General features: G+C 38.2%; 1 protein-coding gene and 1 pseudogene across 2 annotated transcripts in view; both read right to left on the bottom strand.

Moving 5' to 3' along the window:
- TMEM167A (transmembrane protein 167A) overlaps positions 1-22,197 on the bottom strand; it is a 45,128-nt gene that overhangs the window by 9,515 nt on the left and 13,416 nt on the right. Inside the window, exons 2-3 of the mRNA XM_005683393.3 lie at positions 5,839-5,948; positions 1,189-1,223 (exon numbers count right to left, since the gene is read on the bottom strand). Of these exons, the coding sequence (XP_005683450.2) occupies positions 1,189-1,223; positions 5,839-5,948 (145 nt within the window). The remainder of the gene's footprint in view (positions 1-1,188; positions 1,224-5,838; positions 5,949-22,197) is intronic.
- LOC102191425 lies at positions 6,643-7,366 on the bottom strand (annotated as a pseudogene). Its single transcript, XR_001295929.2, has one exon. The product of XR_001295929.2 is annotated as an ATP synthase F(0) complex subunit C2, mitochondrial pseudogene (transcript).

Raw genomic sequence — 22,197 nt, 5'->3', positions numbered from 1 at the left:
CTAACTGGATCTAATAAATATTAAAAGCTTTTCCATAGCAGAAGAAACCATCAACAAAATGAAAAGACAACCTATGGAATGAGACAGAATATTTGCTAATGTCATGATTGATAAGGGATTAATATCCAAAACCTATGAACAGCTCATACAACTCAACATCAAAAAAACAACCCAATTAAACCTGGGCAGAAGGCCTGAAGAGAAAGTTTTTCAAAGAAGACATACAGATGACCAACAGGCAGATGAAAAGATGATCAATACTATTAATCATCACAGAAATGCAAATTAAAACCAAAATGAGATGTCATCTCACACCTATGAGAATGGCTATCATTAGAAGAGACACAACAAATGTTGCTGAGGATGTGGTTATTGGTGGAAATGTAAATTAATGCAGCCTCTATGGAGAACAGGATAGAGGTTTCTCAGTAAAAACAGAACTACAATATGACCCAGCAGTAAGACCACAGAACTGGTCTGTGGCCCAGAGGTTGAGAAGCCCTGTTACATAATATTTTGCATCAATTACACTTTAATAAAAAAATTATTGGTGAATAAAGCACATTTTAATTCATTTACTTACCAATTATTTGAGAATCTAGTATGTGCTGGGCATTGTATTAAATACTATACATAATGTTATGGGACAATGAATATTAATATATATTGTTATCTAACCATTTACACACTTAAGATGCTACTAACTTTATTATGAAAAGTTAGAAGATAACATGGATTCAAAAGATGAAATAGTTCATGTTTTCTAAAAGCAACTAGTAAGATTCTATGACTTACCAGGGGGCAATTAGATAGTTGCTCAGCAAGCCTTTCATTAAATGCAAAAATCCACCTCAGTTATCGAAATGGTACATATTATATGGAACAGCATGCTCTATACAATGTATGCATATACATACTTGCCTGTAATCTCAAAATAAGGAATGCATACTGTTTACTATCTAAATTACAGAGACCTTTGACCTGCTTTCCATCTCCCTATTAGTGAATATTAGGAGGTATCTGTGAAATCATTTTAAATAGTGTCAAGAAAAGAGTTACATGGACCTCTATAAAGTACTGCAAAAAGGTACACAACTGGGAAGTCTGCACTTTAAAAACTGACATTTTGAGTTGTTTGACTATAACTGGCCAACAGTTTACAGCATAAGAAAGTAGAGAGATACTCACCAATTCTAGCACACTTCCAAAATATACCCAACAACCTGCAGAAAATAAAAAAGCAGCTACCGATTACTGGGAAAGACAAATTATTCAGTATCATATAGGTAATTTATTACATATTAGCATTTTAACTGCTGATGCATTGCTTTAAACTGAAATTCATTTGATATTGAGCCACTACTTACATAGAAAAGTAGGACACAATAGCTTGCCAACCATCAATGTACAGAAACTATTAGAAATTGGAACATACATGGTGTCACAGGTTGGGCCCAAAGTAAATTAATGTAAGAATGGCAAAAATTTGTACAAGAGCTTACTATTAAAAGATTAATTCAGTCAACTTCAAGTGCTTTATCTTCAAAAGCAAAAAACACATAATGCTGATTTAAATAAACATTAATTTTGCAAAAACAGTACATGGACACAGTTGGTTTTGGATAAACTTTGACATTAACTGAAAAAACTTTTTACTGAATATAGTTCTATATTTAAATGATCTATAATCATGAATTCCAATGACAGTATTTACATGACCATAACATTAAATGAGGAGGAATACAAAAATACGAGCCTATATTTCAATGTAATATATTCAATATAACATATCTCAACATAAGAAAACCCTAGTTTAGGGATATTGTATATGAAACTATAATTTCATATAAAATTTAAAATATATATTTAAAATACATATATTCTGGAAATAATAAAAATTAGACTAATATTTCTATTTCAGTTCCATGAATAAAGATATAAATACATATTATATGGATATATCACTTATTTTGCAAGTACTAAAAAATGTACTAACAGTACTAAAAAAGTACTAACAGCTTAAAAAAAATGACATTCAATGAACAGAGATATTTGAAAAAAAATATAGACAATTATTTTGATGTGACAAAAGAACAGAAATATAAATAGTATTACACAGGGTTACAAATCAAGATAAATTGACATTAAAATTACTGCAGTGAATTAGAATTGTTACAGGAAGAAAATCATGTTTATATTTGAGATAAATTATATTTTCTTTGCCCAAAGAGATGGCCTGCAATAAATCATTATACTGGAATGGTTAAGACTAAAAAAAAATGCTGAGTTAATTAAGTTCCAAACATGTTCCTCCTCTGAAGTATACAGTAATTTCCTGACATCAAAGCAAAAAGTCCATTAGTTCAGATTAAATGAAATGGGCAAAAATATAAATATTGTGAAGGACAGAAATTCTGACAGGTGAAACAACTTCACTATAAGAATAAAAAGGACAAATGTATACTCTTGAAAGCAAAGGATCAGGGCTAAACTGTGCCTAAGTTCAATTCTACTCAATTGGCTGCATAACTGTGAGCAGGCTGTTTTACCTCATTTTAATAGGGTTGCTATAAGGGTTAAATGAGTTATTACACAGAAAGTCTTTAGAATAGTGACTAACATGTGCTATGTTCAATATTACATAGGCTAAAGGTATGGACAATAACTCCAGGTATCACTAACATTGGCTTACACTTCATCAAAAAAATGGAAGACAACTTGTTGGTGATCTGCAATGCCCTGCAAACTTGATTCTAAAAATCTACTGATTATAAAATGAATTACTGACTCAAAGCTGCTCTGGTTGAGGTATTCAGAAGTAGGACACTTGAAGTTCCTCTATGGGAAGCTTAGGGCCCTTCAGAACAGTCTGAAACCATATCATCACAGTCAAGGTCTTTGCAGGTCTTATAGTCTAGAAATTAGCATCAAAGCATCAGTAGGAAATTGGTACAACAGAGCATATTAAAAGCTACTTAAGTGAAAAAAATTCCTAATTTGGCAACATAAGAGATTAATTGGTACTGCTTTGGTCTTTTTCACATATTTCCCTACCTAGACATTTACACGATATCCTAAATGTTAAAAGGAACTTAGGCTGGTAAGCACCAATACAAATATGCTGCTTAGTTTTTAAAGACATAAACCAGTAAGCATATATGCTGATAAAATTATAAAGTCTATGAAAATAGGAAACTAGACAAAATAGCAACTCTTCGCTGCTGCTTTTAAGTTCTATACTATTTGAAGCAGCAAAGAATGAAGTTGCTATTTTCAACAGTGAAGTTATTAAGAACTCATTTTATCTAATTGGTCCATTTTATCTAATTGGCTCACTTAAGAGTGGAACACTCAGTACAATCAAAGGAAAGTTTACTATGACTTTCATAAATATATATTTTTAACAGAAAAGAACAAGGACCAGTAAAAATGTCTTCCACAGAAATTATTTCATTTGTCCAAGTCAAAATAAAAGGAGCTTAACATTTGTATAGAGACAATGTTTTTAGGGCTTCCATTGTGGCTCAGTGGTAAACAATCTGCCTGCCAATGCAGGAGACGCAGGTTTGACCCCTGATCTGGGAAGATCCCACATGCTGAGGAGCAACTAAGCCCATGAGCCACAGGAATTGAGCCCACGTGCTGCAACTACTGAAGCTTGCCTGGCCTGAGAGCCCATGCTCCTCAATAAGAGAAGCCACCGCAATGAGACGCCTGCACACCGCAACTAGAGAGTAGCTCCCACGCGCTGCAAACAGAGAAAAGCCCATGTAGCAAGCAGCGAAGACCCAGCACAGCCAGAAGCAAACAAAACAAAAAGTTTTTCAAAAAAGCTTTCAAACAGCTAACTGTATCATATATACTTAAAAATGTAAAAATAGGCATGCTATTCCTTTGGTTTTATGTAGGAGAAATATACTACTACTCAACCTCTACTGTAAGGTTGGCAGCCCTGAGAACTCCTTTTTTAATGTAGCATGTTGTGGATGTATTCCTGCTTCCAAAGGAATGAGAAGCAGACATTTCCACATGCAGCCTACTTTGTCGCAGCACCAGAAATGTACAAATACTCTGTTCTACCACTATGGGATTATTCATGAATGAAATAAATTCTTTATTAAACATTATGTATTAGAAATCTAAAATAACAATCGATGAGATTGTTTACTGGATTCTACCATAGGCTTTGTTGTTGTTGTTTAGTTGCTAAGTTGGGTCTGACTCTTTGTGACCCCATGGACTGTAGCCTGCCAGGCTCCTCTGTTCATGGGATTTCCCAGGCAGAATATTGGAGTGGGTTGCCATTTCCTTTTCCAGGGGATCTTCCCAACCCAGCAATTGAATCTGTGCCTTCTGCATTGCCAGGTGGATTCTTCACTGCTGAGCCACCAGAGAAACCCACAGGGGATTGCAGAGAAAGGGAAGGAGGAAATAAAATTATTTAGCTGAGTAGAAAGGCTTCTCGTACAACTAAGCAACAAATAAAATTATATAATTTCAACAAAGGGACTGAAGACTCAGTGCAATAAGAGTTCAGAGAAAAGGTGGAATGATAAGAACATAATCTCTACAAAGGAAGTGAGATGTTGTCAGAAAAACCCATGGACAAATAACATCTGTTTTCACCTTCAGTAGGTTAAATAAAATGCCTTAGGACAATAGAGACAGATCATCAGTTTATTGGAACAAGATTATAGATTTTCATTATTCAAAACCGGGTAGCGGTTCTCTATGCCTTTATAGATGTTCAAACAAACCTACATAATAAAAAGAAATGGTAACAAAAGCCAAGTGATTTAGATAATGGAATGTTTGAATAAATGTTAATTATGACCCCAAAGATATAATGCAGTTGAAGGAAAGATAATTATTTCTCTCATAGTTGAATATCTACTACCTTGCTTCTTGTAGGAGATTTTCTTAGTGGAAAAACAGAGCCTGACTTTGCAGTATCCTAATTAGAACTTTTCCTTTCCATCAAAAACAAAAAAGGTGGAGATAATTAATTATTCCTATGTGAAGTGTTCTATTTCATCCTACTATTTCTTAAGATGATTAAGGACCTTACCATGAAAGGATTAAGACAATTATTCACAGAATTAATCTGTAAGGCAAAAAAAGTTTAGACAGTATTCACCATATGGTCTCTGTTTTTTTTTTTTTTTAATATAGTTGTCCTTCTGGTTGAACTCAACATGTATTTCTGTGTGAGGAACATGGCACTTAAAAATTTTAAGTCTATGTTGTATTCCATTAAGCTCAATTTTGGCAGGAGTGTTAACATACAATTAAAAGGGATGTGACATGCCCAAAGCTTAACTTTTACTATTGCTTTAAGAAAGCTAAATCTCTCCAAAGATGTTTGCTTTATGATACAGCTGGGAAGCCTATATGATTAGAGTGGTCCTGGAGTGGAGGTGGGATGTCTATATTAGTACTGTAGTGGACACAGTGCTTATAAACTGTTTAATGCTTTCAAGATAAGATAATGGATTTTACTATTAAAAATGAAGGCCAAACCCTGTCTCTGAAACTACTAAACTGTAGCTATATTTTCAGAAAGAAAAACTATCTCATCTTTTAAAACACACTTTTTTTTTTTCAGTCCAGCACACTTCAGGTAACTTCTGCTATTTATCTTTTTGGTAAGAATCTATGAATATAAAGATCTGGATTTTTTTAAAAACAAGAAAAAACAATGTAAAAAGTTATTTTTACATAATTTAGTTATACAAACTAAATTATATATAGAAATTAAATTACTTAATGACTTTCAATAGTTGGCATTTAATATCTCTAAGAACTAACTTGGGTGATTAAACATTATTAGTAACATACCCAGTTTTATTTCTGTCCAGGAGGCTGGGTGCCAAGGATCGGATATAAGCACAGGTACATATAAGCAGCAAGATTACAGTCAACAGACTCTGAAAATTGAAAATGGCAGACTAAAAAGAGAAAAAGAAAAATTAATGTCACAAGATAAACTGCATAGGTAACAAAAACAGTCAGACAATTCCATATTAAGAATCACATTTTTTTTCTTCAAAAAGGCAAACAGAATGACATGTCTGAGAACACGTTTTAAAAGCAGAAAGTGAAGTTGCTCAGTCATGTCCAACTCTTTCCAACCCCTTGGACTGTAGCCTACGAGGCTCCTCTGTCCGTGGAATCTTCCAGGCAAGAATACTGGAGTGGGTTGCCATTTCCTTCTCCAGGGGATCTTTCCAACTCAGGGATCGAACCCAGGTCTCCTGCACTGCAGGCAGACGCTTTACCATCTGAGCCACCAGGGAAGCCTTAAAAGCAAAATCACAAGGTATTTTGAGACCATACCTTCTTCTCCATTCTTTGGGCTAAGGAATTCAGAAGATGCAACAAAAATTCTAAATTCAAGAACTTAAAAATACCACCAAAAATGTTACAAATCCAAACCAGCTCACCAAAGCCAAACCAATAATTAATACAGATGTCCTAGGATTCCAGACTACTAGGCAGAACATATGGTCTTCAAGCTCTGCAAGTAAGCTGGCTATGTAACCTCAGTTGAATACTGCCCTCTCTAAATCTCTGTTTCACATCAGCAAAACCAGGTGGAGAATGGGGAGACAGATTCAATGCTGCCTCAAGATTTTTTTTTTGTTTTTCTTATTAATACAGTATTTATTTGTCTTCCTTCTGTCAGGCCCTGAGCCAACCACCTTCCCCAGGTTGCCTGGGGAGGTATGGAAAAAGAAACATACAGGGCAGACGAGACACGGGAGAAGAACTATGGGAGGTGGAAACGGCTCCTTCACATGGCGAAGAGGATGAGAAAGGCCACCATCAGGCAAAAGAGCCCCATGGCCTCTGAGAGGGCAAAGCCCAGAATGGCGTAGGAGAAGAGCTGCTGCTTCAGAGAAGGGTTCCTGGCATAACCAACGATGAGACTCCCAAACACGGTCCCAATTCCAGCTCCAGAGCCAGCCACCCCTACTGTGGCAGCCCCAGCTCCAATGAACTTGGCTGCTGTGTCAATGTCCCTTGAAATGGCACTGGTTTGGAAACTGCGGCTAGGAGTCAGTGAGGTGGTCAGGGGACGGGGGACTACTGCCAAGCTGCTGTGGCTCTCATCTGTCAGTGTCTCCGGTCGTCTTACCACCACTGCAGACAGTGATCGGCTCAACAGTGTAGAGGTTCTCCTGATCAAGGAGGGGGTGGAGATGAACTTGGCGCAAGTGTACATTTTCAGGGGATGAAGGGCTGCGGCAGGAGAGCTGCTCCCAGTGCAGAGAAGACAGAGAGCTGGCTCAAGATTTTTCAATTCTGAAATTCTCTTAGAATAAGAATGCTTTAAGTAGTTATGTTCCATGCATTGACTAATAGTTGTCAATTAGATTTTGGTGAAAAAAAGTACTTGCTCATTCACTGCTGATACTTTAAAAGTTATTAAGATAAAAAATTTAACACAAGAATCTGTTCTTAAATAAAACTATTACACATTTATCATAATACTCATCCCTAAAGAGGGGACAAACGGAATCTCCAGAACCTAACTACCCGTCAGCCACACAGTGGGAGCCCAATGAGAGATGATGGAGTAAATAAAACAATTTTTAAAAAGTACAGGAATACTACTGTACATACAAAAGAACAACTTTTCTATTATATACAGGTAGCTAAAATATATCAATCTCACACAGTAGCTAACACTATATTTATAGTAGACTCAGAAGTACTTCCTGAGGGGGGATCAAGATGGTGGAGTAGGATGTGAAACTCACCTCCACCAACAAAACACATCAAAAATACATCTACATGTGGAATAATTCTCACAGAAAACCAACTGGAAATGGGCAGAAGATCTCCTATATAACCAAAGCTGCAAGAAAGATCTCCACGTAACCAGGTAGGATAGGGAAGAAAAAAGGCATCAAGATGGGACATCAAGATGCCTCTGGTAGGCATGTGTAAAAGAGAAAGGGTCTACACAGTTAGGCTTGGGAAGCATCCTTGCCTGCTGGAACAGACAGAGCAGTTTCAGGGGCTTAGACTTGATAGGAATGTATGCACGCTGGCTTGCTAACAATCAGGGTGGAGAGAGACTGCTGCGGACGGCTGCACCTCACCACACTTCCCAGTCAAAGTGTGAATCAGGTTGGGATACAAATATGTACAGCAGCTAAGCAGTGCATCTTCGCAGATACGCTCTGCAGGAGGACGCCATCTATTAATGGCTGCAAGAAGCCAGCTCTCGGGGTCTGGTGTTCCAGGTCTAGCCACAGAGCCCACAGTCTTGAGGCAGGAGGAAGATGGGCACCCACCAGAGTAAAGCAACTAGAGATTCATTCCCTATGGACTGAAACTCCAAGACGAAAATAGCAACACAAATAAGGGAGGAGGCTGGGCCCTGCCCAGACCACACATTTCTCATTCAGCTTCTCATTCATTTCTCATTTAGGGAGTCATGAAACCTCCTCGACCACATTCCTGCAGAAAGGCTCCCTGGAGGTCAAAGCAGGAGTGATGTCAAGAGATATTCTACCCATATGCCTTTTTGGTAGAAGTCATCTTGGCTAAGAGATGTGTGCTCACACATGGGAGAATCCTGAGATATACCAAATATGGACTGTGAACCAGGCAAATCAAAATGACTGGCCAAAAGAAACCTGGAAGAACTTACCCCATAAAAGTAATTCAAACTGCCATGAGGGTGTGACTCAGCAACTCTCTGAGTCTGCCCATGTGTCTATCCACACATACTGTATTCTTTTTTCCCCCCTTTTAACACATACTTTACTTGTTTCACTATTTTCCAACTGTGTGGGTATTCTTTTCTGCAAAGTTGAAGGGCCAGGGCCTTGTCACTGACCACTGGTCTAATGGCTAGGATTGGTGTTCTCACTGCCACAACCTGGCCTCAGTCTCTGGGTGGGGACTCAAGCCCTGCTTTAAGCTGCTACAGGCTGAAGCACCCCTAAAGTGGAGGTGGGGGTAAAGGGGGAAGGAGTTGCAAGGTGGGTCCGGGTTTTGGCAGTGGTACTGGGTGGACTTTGAGATGCACAGAAAGGCATGTCTCCAGTAGAGAGCCCCTGTGGAGGAGTACTCAGTGCTCCAGGTCCACCCTCTTCCTACTTCTGCTTGGAGCTGGATCTGAGGTGGACAGGTCCTGGGAGAGGCCTGCCACAGAGGCAGTTAAGGTCCCAGGAAACAGCACAACCATCTTGATTCATGCAGCCACAGTGCCCTGGCCCCCAGAACCAGTCTACTCTGCACCACAGCCTACAGCTTAGCACTGTATCTGGGACAAACACAATGGAAAAACAGAAGCAATTTTGGGCTGCTTATGGGCAGAACTGTGGCTGTCAAAAATATTGCACTCACACAGACTATACAGGGATGCTCCCATATTAAAAACACACCTTCAAATCCATAGTAGAGAACTGTTTCTCTTAAATTCATAGAGACAGAATGAAGTTAAGAAAGATGAAAAAGCAGAGGAACTACTCAGATTTAAAAGAACAAGAGAAATTCCCCTGAAAGAAATGAAACAGCCCTCACCAGTCTTCCAGACCCTGGGTTCAAAAAGGAAGAAAAATGTTATAGGAACTAAAAAAGGTAACTGATAGAAATTCAGATCCTTGTAACAAGGAACTAGCAACTATAAACACGAACCAATCAAAGGCAGACAATACAGTTGCTAAGATAAGAGCCAATACAGATGCAATCAACAGCAGACTAAATTACAGAGAACAAATAAGTGATCTGGAGAACAGAATGATGGCAATCAGTCAGAACAGCTAAAGAAAAAACTCTAAAAATATAAACAAGAGATCTCTGATGTATCATTTTGTTGTCATTTAGTCACTAAGTGATGTCCAACTCTTTTGATCCCCATGGACTGTAGCCCACTAGGCTCCTCTGTCCGTGGGATTCCCCATGTAACAATACCGGGCTGCCAATTCTTTCTCCAGTGAATGTTCCTGATCCAGGGATCAAACCTGCATCTCCTGCACCAGTAGGTGGATTCTTTACCACTGAGCCTTCAGAGAAGTCCATCTGGTGTATCATTAACTGTAATAAAATTCACAATTCAGGGGTCCAAGAAGAAGAGAAATAAAAGGGGACTGAAAATGTATCTGAGGAAGTCAAGGCTAAAAACTTCCCAAACCAAAAGAAACAGATATTCAGGTACAGGAAGCACAGAGGGTCCCCTTAAAGATGAAAGCAAGCAGACCCACATCAACACATATCACAGTTAAAATGGCAAAAATTAAAGACAAAGACGGAAGTCTAAAAGCAGCAAGAGAAAACCAAAGAGTCATATTCAAGAGAATCACCATAAAGCTATCAGATGAATTCTCTGCAGAAACTCTGTAGGCAGAAACTCAGAAGGGAATGGCATGATATACTCAAAAAGTTCTGAAAGAGAAAAACCTACAACATACTAAACCCTGCAAGATTATCATTTAGACTAGAAAGATAGAGAATTTCTAAGACAAGCAAAAATTAAAAGAATACAGCAATTCTAAACCTACCCTAGAAGAAATATTGAAAGGTTTTCTCTAAAGAGAAAAGAAGCAAGACTTAATAGGAAAAGGGGAAATTACAATAGGAAAGGCAAGCATATAAAAGGATTAAGTAAGTAAAGTCACTCAACTTTACTCTATGTCCAACTATCTGTGGCCCCATGGACTGTAGCCTACCAGGCTCCTCTGTCCATGGGATTTTCCAGGCAAGAGTACTGGAGTGGGTTGCCACTTCCTTCTCCAGGGGATCTTTCCGACCTAGGGATCGAACCCGGGTCTCCCACGTTGTAGGCAGATGCTTTAGCATCTGAGCCACCAGGGAAGTTTTATCATTTAAATAAGCCAGTACAGTGATTGAAAAACAAGAAAAAAATGACAAAATGCAAGTAGACATAGTTATATGTCAATATACTTAAGAACCTGGTTCAGTTCAGTCGCTTAGTCGTGTCCGACTCTTTGCGACCCCATGAACCGCAGGATGCCAGGCCGCCCTGTCCATCACCAACTCCCAGAGTCCACACAAACCCACATCCATCGAGTTGGTGATGCCATCCAACCATCTCATCCTGTTGGCCCCTTCTCCTCCTGCCCTCAATCCTTCCCAGCATCAGGGTCTTTTCAAATGAGTCAGCTCTTTGCATCAGGTGGCCAAAGTATTGGAGTTTCTGGTTCACCACAAATCAAAAATATACAACAGACTGACAAAAATCAAACAGAAGGGAACTCAAGCATAATATAAAAGAAAACCAACAAACCACAAAAGAAAAAAACAAAAAGAAGAAATCAACAAAGAAGTACAAAAGTAACTGGAAAACAAGGTTGAAAATGGCAATAAGTACATATTCATCAATAACTACTTTAAATGTCAATGGACTAAATTACCTGGTCAAAAGACACAGGGAGGCAGATTGGACGAAAAATAAGACACTACAATATGCCACCTACAAAAGACTCACTTCAGGGTTAAGAACACACAGATTGAAAGTTAGCAGATGGGAAAAGATATTTCATGGAATTGGAAATGATAAGAAATTGGTGGTAGCAATATTCATATTAGACAAAGGAGACTTAAAGTCCATAAAGAAGGGCAGGAAGCACCTTATATAATAAACGGTTAAAAACAGCCAGAGGGTCTTATACTAATTACATATATGCATCAATGGCCAGATCTTTTAGACAGAAAATCAGTAAAGAAACAGATATCCTAAATGATACATCAGACCAGTTGGACTTGATATCAATAAGACACTACATCTCCAAAAATCAGAATACATGTTTTTTCTCTTTTAAATAAGCACACATGGAACATTCTCTAGGATGGACCACATACAAGATCACAAAACAAGCCTTAACAAATTTAAGAGCACAAAAATTATCTTAAGCATCTTTTCTGACCACAATGGTATGAAAGTAGACATCAACCACAGGGGGTGAAAAAAACAGGAAAAGAACAAACATATGGAGACTAAACAGCATGCTATAAAAATATAAATGGGACAATGATGAAATAAAAGAAAAAAAATACCGTGAAACAAATGACAACGAAAACGTGCATGCTCAGTCACTAAGCTGGGTCTGACTCTTTGCAACCCCATGGACTTTAGTCTGACAGGTACCTCTGTCCATGGGATTTTCCAGGCAAGAATACTGGAGTGGGTTGCCACTTTCTTCTCCAGAGGATCGTCCCAATTCACGATCAAACTAGTGTCTTCTGCCCTGGCATGTGGATTCTTTACCACTGAGCCACCAGGGGAGCCCCGAAATGAAAACACACCCTTACAAAACCAATGGGATGTAGCAAAAACAGTTCTGGGAAGAAAGTGCACAGAAGCACAGGTCTTCCTCAAGAAACAGGAAAAATCTCTAACAAACATCCTAATTACTCCCTAAAACAATCAGAAACAGAACAAACCAACCCCTATGTCACCTAAAGGAAGGAAATAATAAAGATCAGAAGGCAATAAAATAGAGATTAAAAACAATACAATAGAAAAGATCAGTAAAATAAAGAGCAAGGACTTTGAAAAGTGAAACAGAATCTACAAAATCTAGCCAGGTTCATCAAGACAAGAGAGAGGGCCTAAATAAAATAAGAAGTGAAAAAGAAGAAATAACAAATGATACCACAGAAATATAAGAAAATCATAAAAATATAAACAATCATATGCCCACAAATTGGACAACCCAGAAGAAATGGACTAGTTTATAGAAACACAAAGCCGGCCAAAATTAAGTGAACATAACTTGAACAGATTGATCAAGTGAAAGAAAACCTGTAATAAAAATACTCTTTGCAAACAAAAGTCCAGGACTGGGCAGCTTCACTGCGGAATTCTACCAAACATACAAGGAAGCACTTAAATCTACATTTCTCAAATTAGTCCAAAAGTTGAAAAGGACAGAATGCTACCAAATTCATTCCACAACACCACTATCACCTTGATACCAAAGCCAAACAAAGACACTACCAAAAAAGAAAACAACAAGCCAATATCTTTGATGAATATAGATAAGAAAATACACAAAATATTAGCAAACTGAATCAAATAATACATTAAAAGGACTGAACACCATGATCAAGTGGGATTTATCCCAAGGATGCAAAGGTTTCTCAATATCCACAATCACTCAATGTGAGCAAACTGAAGAATAAAAATCACATGACCATCTCAATAAACACAGAAAATGAATTCAAACAAAATGCAACATCCTTCCATACTAAAAACTATAAAACTAGATATAGAGGAAACATCTCAACATAATAAAAGATATTTAGGACAAACTCACAGGCAACAATTCTCAAGGCTGAGAAGCTGAAAGCCTTCCTACTAAATTCAGGAACAAGGGAAGAATGCTCACTCTTACCAATTCTTTTTTTTTTTTTTTACTATAAATTTATTTTAATTGGAGGCTAATTACCTTACAATATTGCCATACATTGACATGATTCTGCCCTGGGTGTACATGTGTTCCTCATCCTAAACCCCCCTCCCACCTCCTTCCCCATCCCATCCCTCTGGATCATCTCTGTGCACCAGCTCGGAGCACCCTGTCTCATGCATTGAACCTGGACTGGCGATTCATTTCACATATGATAATATACATGTTTCAATGCCATTCTCCCAAATCATCCCACCCTCACCCTCTCCTACAGAGTTTAAAAGACGGTTCTATACATCCGTGTCTCTTTTGCTGTCTCACATACAGGGTTATCGTTACCATTTTTCTAAATTCCATATATATGTATTAGTATACTGTATTGGTGTTTTTCTTTCTGGCTTACTTCCCTCTTTACAATAGGTTCCACTATCATCCACCTCATTAGAACTGATTCAAATGCATTCTTTTTAATGGCTGAGTAATACTCCATTGTGTATATGTACCACAGCTTTCTTATCCATTCATCTGCTGACGGACACCTAGGTTGATTCCATGTCCCGGCTAATATAAACAGTGCTGCAATGAACACTGGGGAATACGTGTCTCTTTAAATTCTGGTTTCCTCGGTGTGTATGCCCAGTAGTGGAATTGCTAGGTCATATGGCAGTTCTATTTCCAGTTTTTTAAGGAATCTCCACTTTGTTCTCCATAGCGGCTGTACTAGTTTCCATTCTGACCAACAGTGTAAGAGGGTTCCCTTTTCTCCACACGCTCTCCAGCATTTATTGCTTGTAGACTTTTGGATCGCAGCCATTCTGACTGGCGTGAAATGGTACCTCATTGTGGTTTTGATTTGCATTTCTTTGATAATGAGTGATGTTGAGCATCTTTTCATTTATTTATTACCCATCTGTATGTCTTCTTTGGAGAAATGTCTGTTTAGTTCTTTGGCCCCTTTTTTGATTGGGTTATTTATTTTTCTGGAATTGAGCTGTAGGAGTTGCTTGTATATTTTTGAGATTCTTTGTCAGTTGCTTCGTTTGCTATTATTTTCTCCCATTTTGAAGGCTGTCTTTTCACCTTGCTTATAGTTTCCTCTGTTGTGCAAAAGTTCTTAAGTTAATAGGTCCCATTTGTTTACTTTTGCTTTTATTTCCAATATTCTGGGAGGTGGGTCATAGAGGATCCTGCTGTGATTTATGTCAGAGAGTGTTTTGCCTATGTTTTTCTCTAGGAGTTTTATAGTTTCTGGTCTTACGGTTAGATCTTTAATCCATTTTGAGTTTATTTTTGTGTATGGCATTAGAAAGTGTTCTAGTTTCATTCTTTTACAAGAGGTTGGCCAGTTTTCCCAGCACCACTTGTTAAACAGATTGTCTTTAATCCATTACCAATTCTATTCAACAGTGCTGAAAACCCTACTTACAGCAATCAGACAAAGAAAAGGAAGAAAGAGCATCCAAAATGGAAGGGAAGAAGTAAAACTATCTCTGTTTGCAGATGACATGATATACTATTTGCTGCTGCTAAGTCACTTCAGTCGTGTCCGACTCTGTGTGACCCCATGGACTGCAGCCTACCAGGCTCCTCTGTCCATGGGATTTTCCAGGCAGGAGTCCTGGAGTGGGGTGCCATCGCCTTCTCCTATTAAAAAGTTGCTTGAAAATAAGTGCTACCCTAAAAAGCCCAAAAGAATGTAGAGAAAAATGATTATAGATCATAAGGGAATTAAAACTGAGTAAGGTGGATAGGAACATAATATTTAAATTGATAGACTGTATAATTATAATATCAACCAGTAGAAAAAGGACTCCACTTATAATAGCAACTAGAACAAAAAGCTAAAATATTCAACATATAGGAACAATCTTAAGATATCTGTAATATTGGCATTAAAGACCAAAATTGACAAAGCCGTAAAGCATTAAAGCACACAAAAGTCGAATGGGTGGGATACCAGGTTTTTATAGCAGCACTAATCTGTAAATTTAAAGTGAACCCAACAGCAACAAGTTATTTTTGAAGTTGACAACGGATTTTGAAGTACATACAGAAGAATAGGAAGAATAACCAGGAGAATCCTAAAAAAAGAATTACATCTTTCAGAAGCTGTCATAATATTTGTGAAAATTTTTACACATTTTTAATGATTTAATTTACAAACTATTCAAAACATTAAGAAAACTATACATGTTATTTGCCAATATTTTAAGGACAAAAAATCCTCCTGTACAATGCTAAGGGATGGGAAAAAAAGGAAACAAGACTCGCAATAAGTATATCTGTACTAGGTTAAGACTTTATGCAAGGAAGAGGAGATAATGCAGTGCTCTCTCTCAAACGTTTTTAACCTAATTCTCAACTTTCCTGAATTTCTCAAACTTTCGAAGTGTTACTATTATGGGCTGAATAAAGTAAAATTGATTTGTAATTACTGTTTTAATAGTTATTTTCATACAGGAAACTATGGGCACATATTCACCCCACTTGAACGATTCTATGATGATCTAGAAGACCTCCTAGAACTAACACCAATGAAAGATGTCCTTTTCATGATAGAGGACTGGAATGCAAAAGTAGGAAGTCAAGAGATACCTGCAGTAAGATGCAAGTTTGGCCTTGGAATACAAAATGAAGCAGTGCAAAGGTTAACAGAGTTTTGCCAAGAAAACACACTGTTGATAGCAAACACTGTCTCCCAACAACATAAGAGACAATTCTACACATGGACATCACCAGATGGTCAATACCAAAATTAGACTGATTATATTCTTTGTGGCTGAAGATGGAGAAGCTCTACATAGTCAGCAAAATTAAGACCTGAAGCTGACCGTGGCTCAGATCATCAGCTCCTTATTGCAAAATTCAAGCTCAAATTGAAGTAAGTAGGGAAGACCACTAGACCATTCAGTTTAGTTCAGTTCAGTCGCTCAGTTGTGTCCGACTCTTTACGACCCCATGAATCGCAGACCATTCAGGTATGACCTAAATCAAATCCCTTACGATTATACAGTGGAGTTGACAAATACATCCAAGGCATTAGATATGGCAGACACAGTGCCTGAAGAGCTATGGATGGAGGTTCATAACATTGTACAGAAGGTGATGATTAAAAGTATCCCCAATAAAGAGAAGCGCAAGACAAAGTGATTGTCTGAGGAGGCCTTACAAGTAGCTGAGAAAAGAAGAGAAGCAAAAGGCAAAGGAGAAAGGGAAAGATATACCCAACTGAATGCAGAGTTCTAAAACAGCAAGGAGAGATATGAAAGTCTTAAGTGAACAATGCAAAGAAATAGAGGCAAGCAATAGAATAGGAAAGACTGGAGACCTCTTCAAGAATATTAGAAATACCAAGGGAACATTTCATGCAAGGATGGGCACAACAAAGGAAAGAAATGGTAAGGATAAAAAAAGAAGCAGAAGAGATTAAGAGGTGGCAAGAATGTACAGAAGAACTATATTAAGAAGGTCTTAATAACCCAGATAACCACAATGGTATGGTCACTGACCTAGAGCCAGACATTCTAGAGAGTAAAGTCAAGTGGGCCTCAGAAAACCTAACTACAAACAAAGCTAGTGGAGGTGATGGAATTCCAGCTGAGCCATTTCAAATCCTAAAAGATGATGCTGTTAAAGTGCTGCATTCAATGTGTCAGCACATTTGGAAAGTCAGCACTGGCCACAGGACTGGAAAAGGTCAGTTTTCATTCCAATTCCAAAGAAAGATAATGCCAAAGAATGTCCAAATTTTATATAATTGCACTCATTTCACATGCTAGCAAGGTAATGCTCAAAATTCTTCAAGCTAGGGTTCAGCAGTATGTGAACCAAGAATTTCCAGATGCACAAGCTGGGTTTAGAAAAGGCAGAGGAACCAGAAATCAAACTGCCAAAATTTGTTGAATCATAAAAAAAGTAAGGGAATTCCAGAAAATCATCTACTTCTATTTCATTGACTATGTTAAAGTCTTTGACTGTGTGGATCACAACAAACTGGAAAATTCTTAAGGAGGTGAGAATACCAGACCACCTTAGCTGTCTCCTGAAACACCTATATGTAGCACAAGAAGCAACAGGTAGAATCCTACACGGAACAACTGACTGGTTCAAAACTGAGAAAGGAGTACGAAAAAGCTATACAATATCACTCTGTTCCTTTAACTTATATGCAGAGTACATCATGTGACATACCAGGCTGGATGAATGACAAGCTGGAATCAAGACTGCCAGGAGAAATATCAACAACCTCAGATATTCAGATGATATCCCTCTAATGGCAAAAAGTGAAGAGGAACTAAAAAGCCTCTTGAGGAGAGTAAAAAAGCTAGCTTAAAACTCAGTATTCAAAAAAAGTATGGTTATGGCATCCAGTCCTATCACTTAACGGCAAATAGAAGGGGAAAAAGTGGAAGCAGCAACAGATTTTATCTTCTTGGGTTCCAAAATCACTGCTGATGGTGATTGCAGCCGAGAAATTAAAAGACACTTGCTCCTTGGAAGGAAAGCTATTACAAACCTAGATATTGTATTAAAAAGCAGAGACATCATTTTGCAAACAAAGGCTTGTATAGTCAAAGCTATGATTTTTCCAGTAGTCATGTAAGGATGTGAGAGTTGGGCCATAAAGAAAGCTGAATGCCAAAGAATTTATGCTTTTGTTTTTTCTTTTTCTTGAGCTGACTCATTGGAAAAGACCCTGATGCTGGGAAAGACTGAAGGCAAAAAGGGAAGAGGGCATCAGAGAATGAGATGGTAAGATAGCCTCACTGACTCAATGGACAAGAATTAAAGCAAACTCTGGAAGACAGTGAAAGACAGGGAAATGTGAAATGTTCACATCATGTGAAATTCAGGGCAGATGAAGCACAAGCTGGAATCAAAACTGCCGTGAGAACACAACATCAGATTTGCAAATGATGTCACACTAATGGTAGAAAGTGAAGAAGAACTAGAGCCTCTTGATGAAGGTGAAAGAGACGGAAAAAGCTGGCTTAAAACTCAACATCCAAAAAACTAAGATCATGGCATACAGTCCCATCATTTAATGGCAAATAGAAGGGGAAAAAGTGGGAACAGTGGCAGATTTCATTTTCTTGGGCTCCAAAACCACTGTGTACGGTGACTGCAGCCACAAAATTAAAAAGACACTTGCTCCTTGGAAGAAAAGCTATGACAAACCTAGTTGTTTTTATTCAGTTGCCCAGTCGTGTCCAACTCTTCGCGACCTCATGGGCTGCAGCACCCCAGGCCTCCGTGTCCTTCACCATCTCCCAGAGTTTGTCCAAGTTCACGTCTACTGCATCGATGATGCCATCCAGCCATCTCATCCTCTGATGCTTTTCAACACACCGTCTAGGTTTGTCGTAACTTTCCTGCCAAGAAGCAATCATCTTCTGATTTCATGGCTGCAGTCACCATCCACAGTGACTTTAGAGCCCAAGAAGAGGAAATCTGTCACTGCTTCTACCTAGGTCTGACAAACCTAGAAGGCTTATTAAAAAGCAGAGACATCACTTTGTTTTTCCAGTAGTCACGTACAGATGTGAGAGATGGACCATAAAGAAGGCTGAATACAAGGGATCATAAGAGACTACTATGAGCATCTATATACCAATAAAATGGACAGCCTGGAAGAAAAGGACAAAAACTTAAAAAAGATACAACCTTCTAAGACTTTAAGGCTTCCCTGGTGGCTCAGACGTAAAGCGTCTGCCTGCAATGCGGGAGACCAGGGATTCCTGGGTCGGGAAGATCCCCTGGAGAAGGAAATGGCAATCCACTCCAGCACTCTTGCCTGGAAAATCCCATGGATGGAGGAGCCTGATAGGCTACAGTCCATGGGGTTGCAAAGAGTCGGACACGACTGAGCGACCTCACTTTCACTTTTCCAAGACTGAACTAGGAAGAAACGTAATAGAAAATATGAACACACCAAACACAAGTAATGAAATTGAAACTGTGATTAAAAAACTCCCAATAAACAAAAGTCCAGGACCAGATGGCTTCATAGGCAAATTCTATCAAATATTTACAGAAGCATTAACACCTATCCTTCTGAAACTATTGTGAAATATTGCAGAGGAAAGTATCCTCCCAAACTCATTCTATGAGGTCACCATCACTCCGATGGGCTTCCCTGATAGCTTAGTTGGTAAAGAATCCATCTGCAATGCAGGAGACCCCAGTTCAGCTCCTGGGCTGGGAAGATCCACTGGAGAAGAGATAAGGCTACCCACTCCAGTATTTTTGGGGTTCCCTTGTGGCTCAGCTGCTAAAGAATCCACCTGCAATGTGGGAGACCTGGGTTTGATGCCTGGGTTGGGAAGATCCCCTGGAGAAGGGAAAGGCTACCCACTCCAGTATTCTGGCCTGGAGAATTCCATGAACTGTATAGTCCATGGGGTCTCAAAGAGTCGGACAGCGACCTTCACTTCACTCACTCTGATACCAAAACACACACACGCATACAATTATAGGCCATTATCATTCATGCAGAGGTTCAAAAATCCTCAACAAAATACTGGTAAACCAAATTCAACAACACATTAAAAGGATCATACACTGTGATCAGATGGATTTCAAGGATGCAAGGAATTTTAAATATTCCCAAATTAGTGTGACACTAACAAGCTGAAGAATAAGAACCATATGGTCATGTATTAGGTGCACAAAAAGCTTTCAACAAATTATACATCTATTTCTGATAAAAACTCTCCAGAAAGTGGACATAGAGGGAAAATACCTCAACATAATAAAGGACATATATGTCAAACCTACAGGTAACAATATATTCAATGGTGAAATGCTGAAAGCATTTCCTCCAAGATCAGGAACAAGACAAGAAGTCCAGTCTCACCACTTTTATAAACATAGTTTTGGAAGTCCTATCCATGACAATCAGAGAGAAAAAAGAAATAAAAGGAATCCAAACTGGAAAATATGTGATGTGTCACTGTTTGCAGATGGCATAGTATTATACAAAGAAAATCACAAAGAGGCTATAAGTACTAGAGATCATCAATGAATTCAATAAGGTTGCAGGATAAAGAATTAATACACAACAATTTCTTTCATTTCGATACACCAACAGTGAAATATCAGAAAGGGAAATAAACAAACAGTTCCCTTTACCATTGCATCAAAAAGAATAAAATACTTAGCAATAAACCAACTTAAGGATACAAAAGATATGCACTCTGACTATCCTACGCAAGTCAATCTACATATTCAACACAATCCCTATCAACTTATGAATGGCATTTTTCAAAGAACTAGAACACAAAATTTTATAATTTGTATGGAAACTCCACCCCCACCACCCACCCCCCCGCAGTGGCTCAGAGGTTAAAGCGTCTGCCTGGAATGTGGGAGACCTGGGTTCGATCCCTGGGTCGGGAAGATCCCCTGGAGAAGGAAATGGCAACCCACTCCAGTACTCTTGCCTGGAAAATTCCATGGAGGGAAAAGTCTGGTAGACTACAGTCCAAGAGTCTGACAGGAATGAGCGACTTCACTTTCACGGAAACTCAAAGGATCCTGAATAGCCAAAAGCAATCATGGAAAGAGAAATAGAAGTGGACGAATCACATTCTGTGACTTCAGATTATACTACAAATCTGTAGAAATCAAAACTTGTTACTGGCACAAAAACAGAAATATAGATCAAAGGAAGAGGGTAGAAAGCCAAGAAATATACCAGTGCACCTATGGTCAATTAAATCTATGACAAAGGAACCAAGAATACACAATGCAGAAAAGACAGTCTTTCAATAAGTGGTGCTGGAAAAGATGGAGAGCTACAAGTAAAAGAATGATATTAGAGTACCATAAACAAAAATAAACTCAAATGGTTTAAAGATCTAAATTTAAGACTGGATACAATCAAACTCCTAGAGGAAAACACAAGCAGAACACTCTGACATAAATTGCACCAGTGTCTTTTTGGATCCCTCTCCTATAGTAATGTAATGAAAAACAAACAAATGGGACCTAATTAAACTAAAAGCTTTTCATAGCAAAGGAAAAACAACAACAACAACCAAAAAAACAATGCAGAGTGGGAGAAAATATTTGCAAACAAAGTGACCAACAAGAGCTTAATCTCCAAAATATACAAACAGCTCACACAGTTCAGTATTAGAAAAAAACAAACAATGCAATCAAAAAATGGGCAGAAGATCTAAACAGACGTTTCTCCAATGAAGACATATAGATGGCCAAAAAGCACACGAAGGATACCCAACATTACTAATTATTTGAAAAATGTAAATCAAAGCTAGTGAGGTCTCCTCACATGGTCAAAATGGCCATTATAAAAAAGTCTACAAACAATAAATACTGGAGAGGATGTGGAGAAAATGGAACCTTCCTACACTATTGGTGGGAGTGTAAACTTGAACAGGCACTAGGAGAATAGTGAGGAGTTTCCTTAAAAAACTTAAAATAGAACCATCATACAATGCAGTAATCCCATTCCTGAGCACATATCTGGAGAAAACCTATACATCCCAATGTTCATCACCACACTATTCATAATAGCCAAGACAGGGAAACAACCTAAATGTCCACTGACAAAGAAATGAATAAAGATGGTGAGTACATATGCACAATGGAATATTACTCAGCCATAAAAAGAATGAAATAATGCCATTTGTAGCAACTTGGATGGACTTACAGATTGTCATAGTAAATGAAACCAGAGAAAGTCAAACACTGTATGATATCACTTGTATGTGGAATCTAAAAAAATGATACAAAGGAACTTACAAACCAGAGGAAGATTCACAGACTTTGAGAACAAACATGGCTA

Source organism: Capra hircus, chromosome 7 (assembly GCF_001704415.2).
Source record: "Capra hircus breed San Clemente chromosome 7, ASM170441v1, whole genome shotgun sequence".
Lineage (NCBI taxonomy): Eukaryota > Metazoa > Chordata > Mammalia > Artiodactyla > Bovidae > Capra > Capra hircus.
Note: the sequence above shows the minus strand (reverse complement) of the source record. Positions and strands in the feature narration are given on the sequence as shown.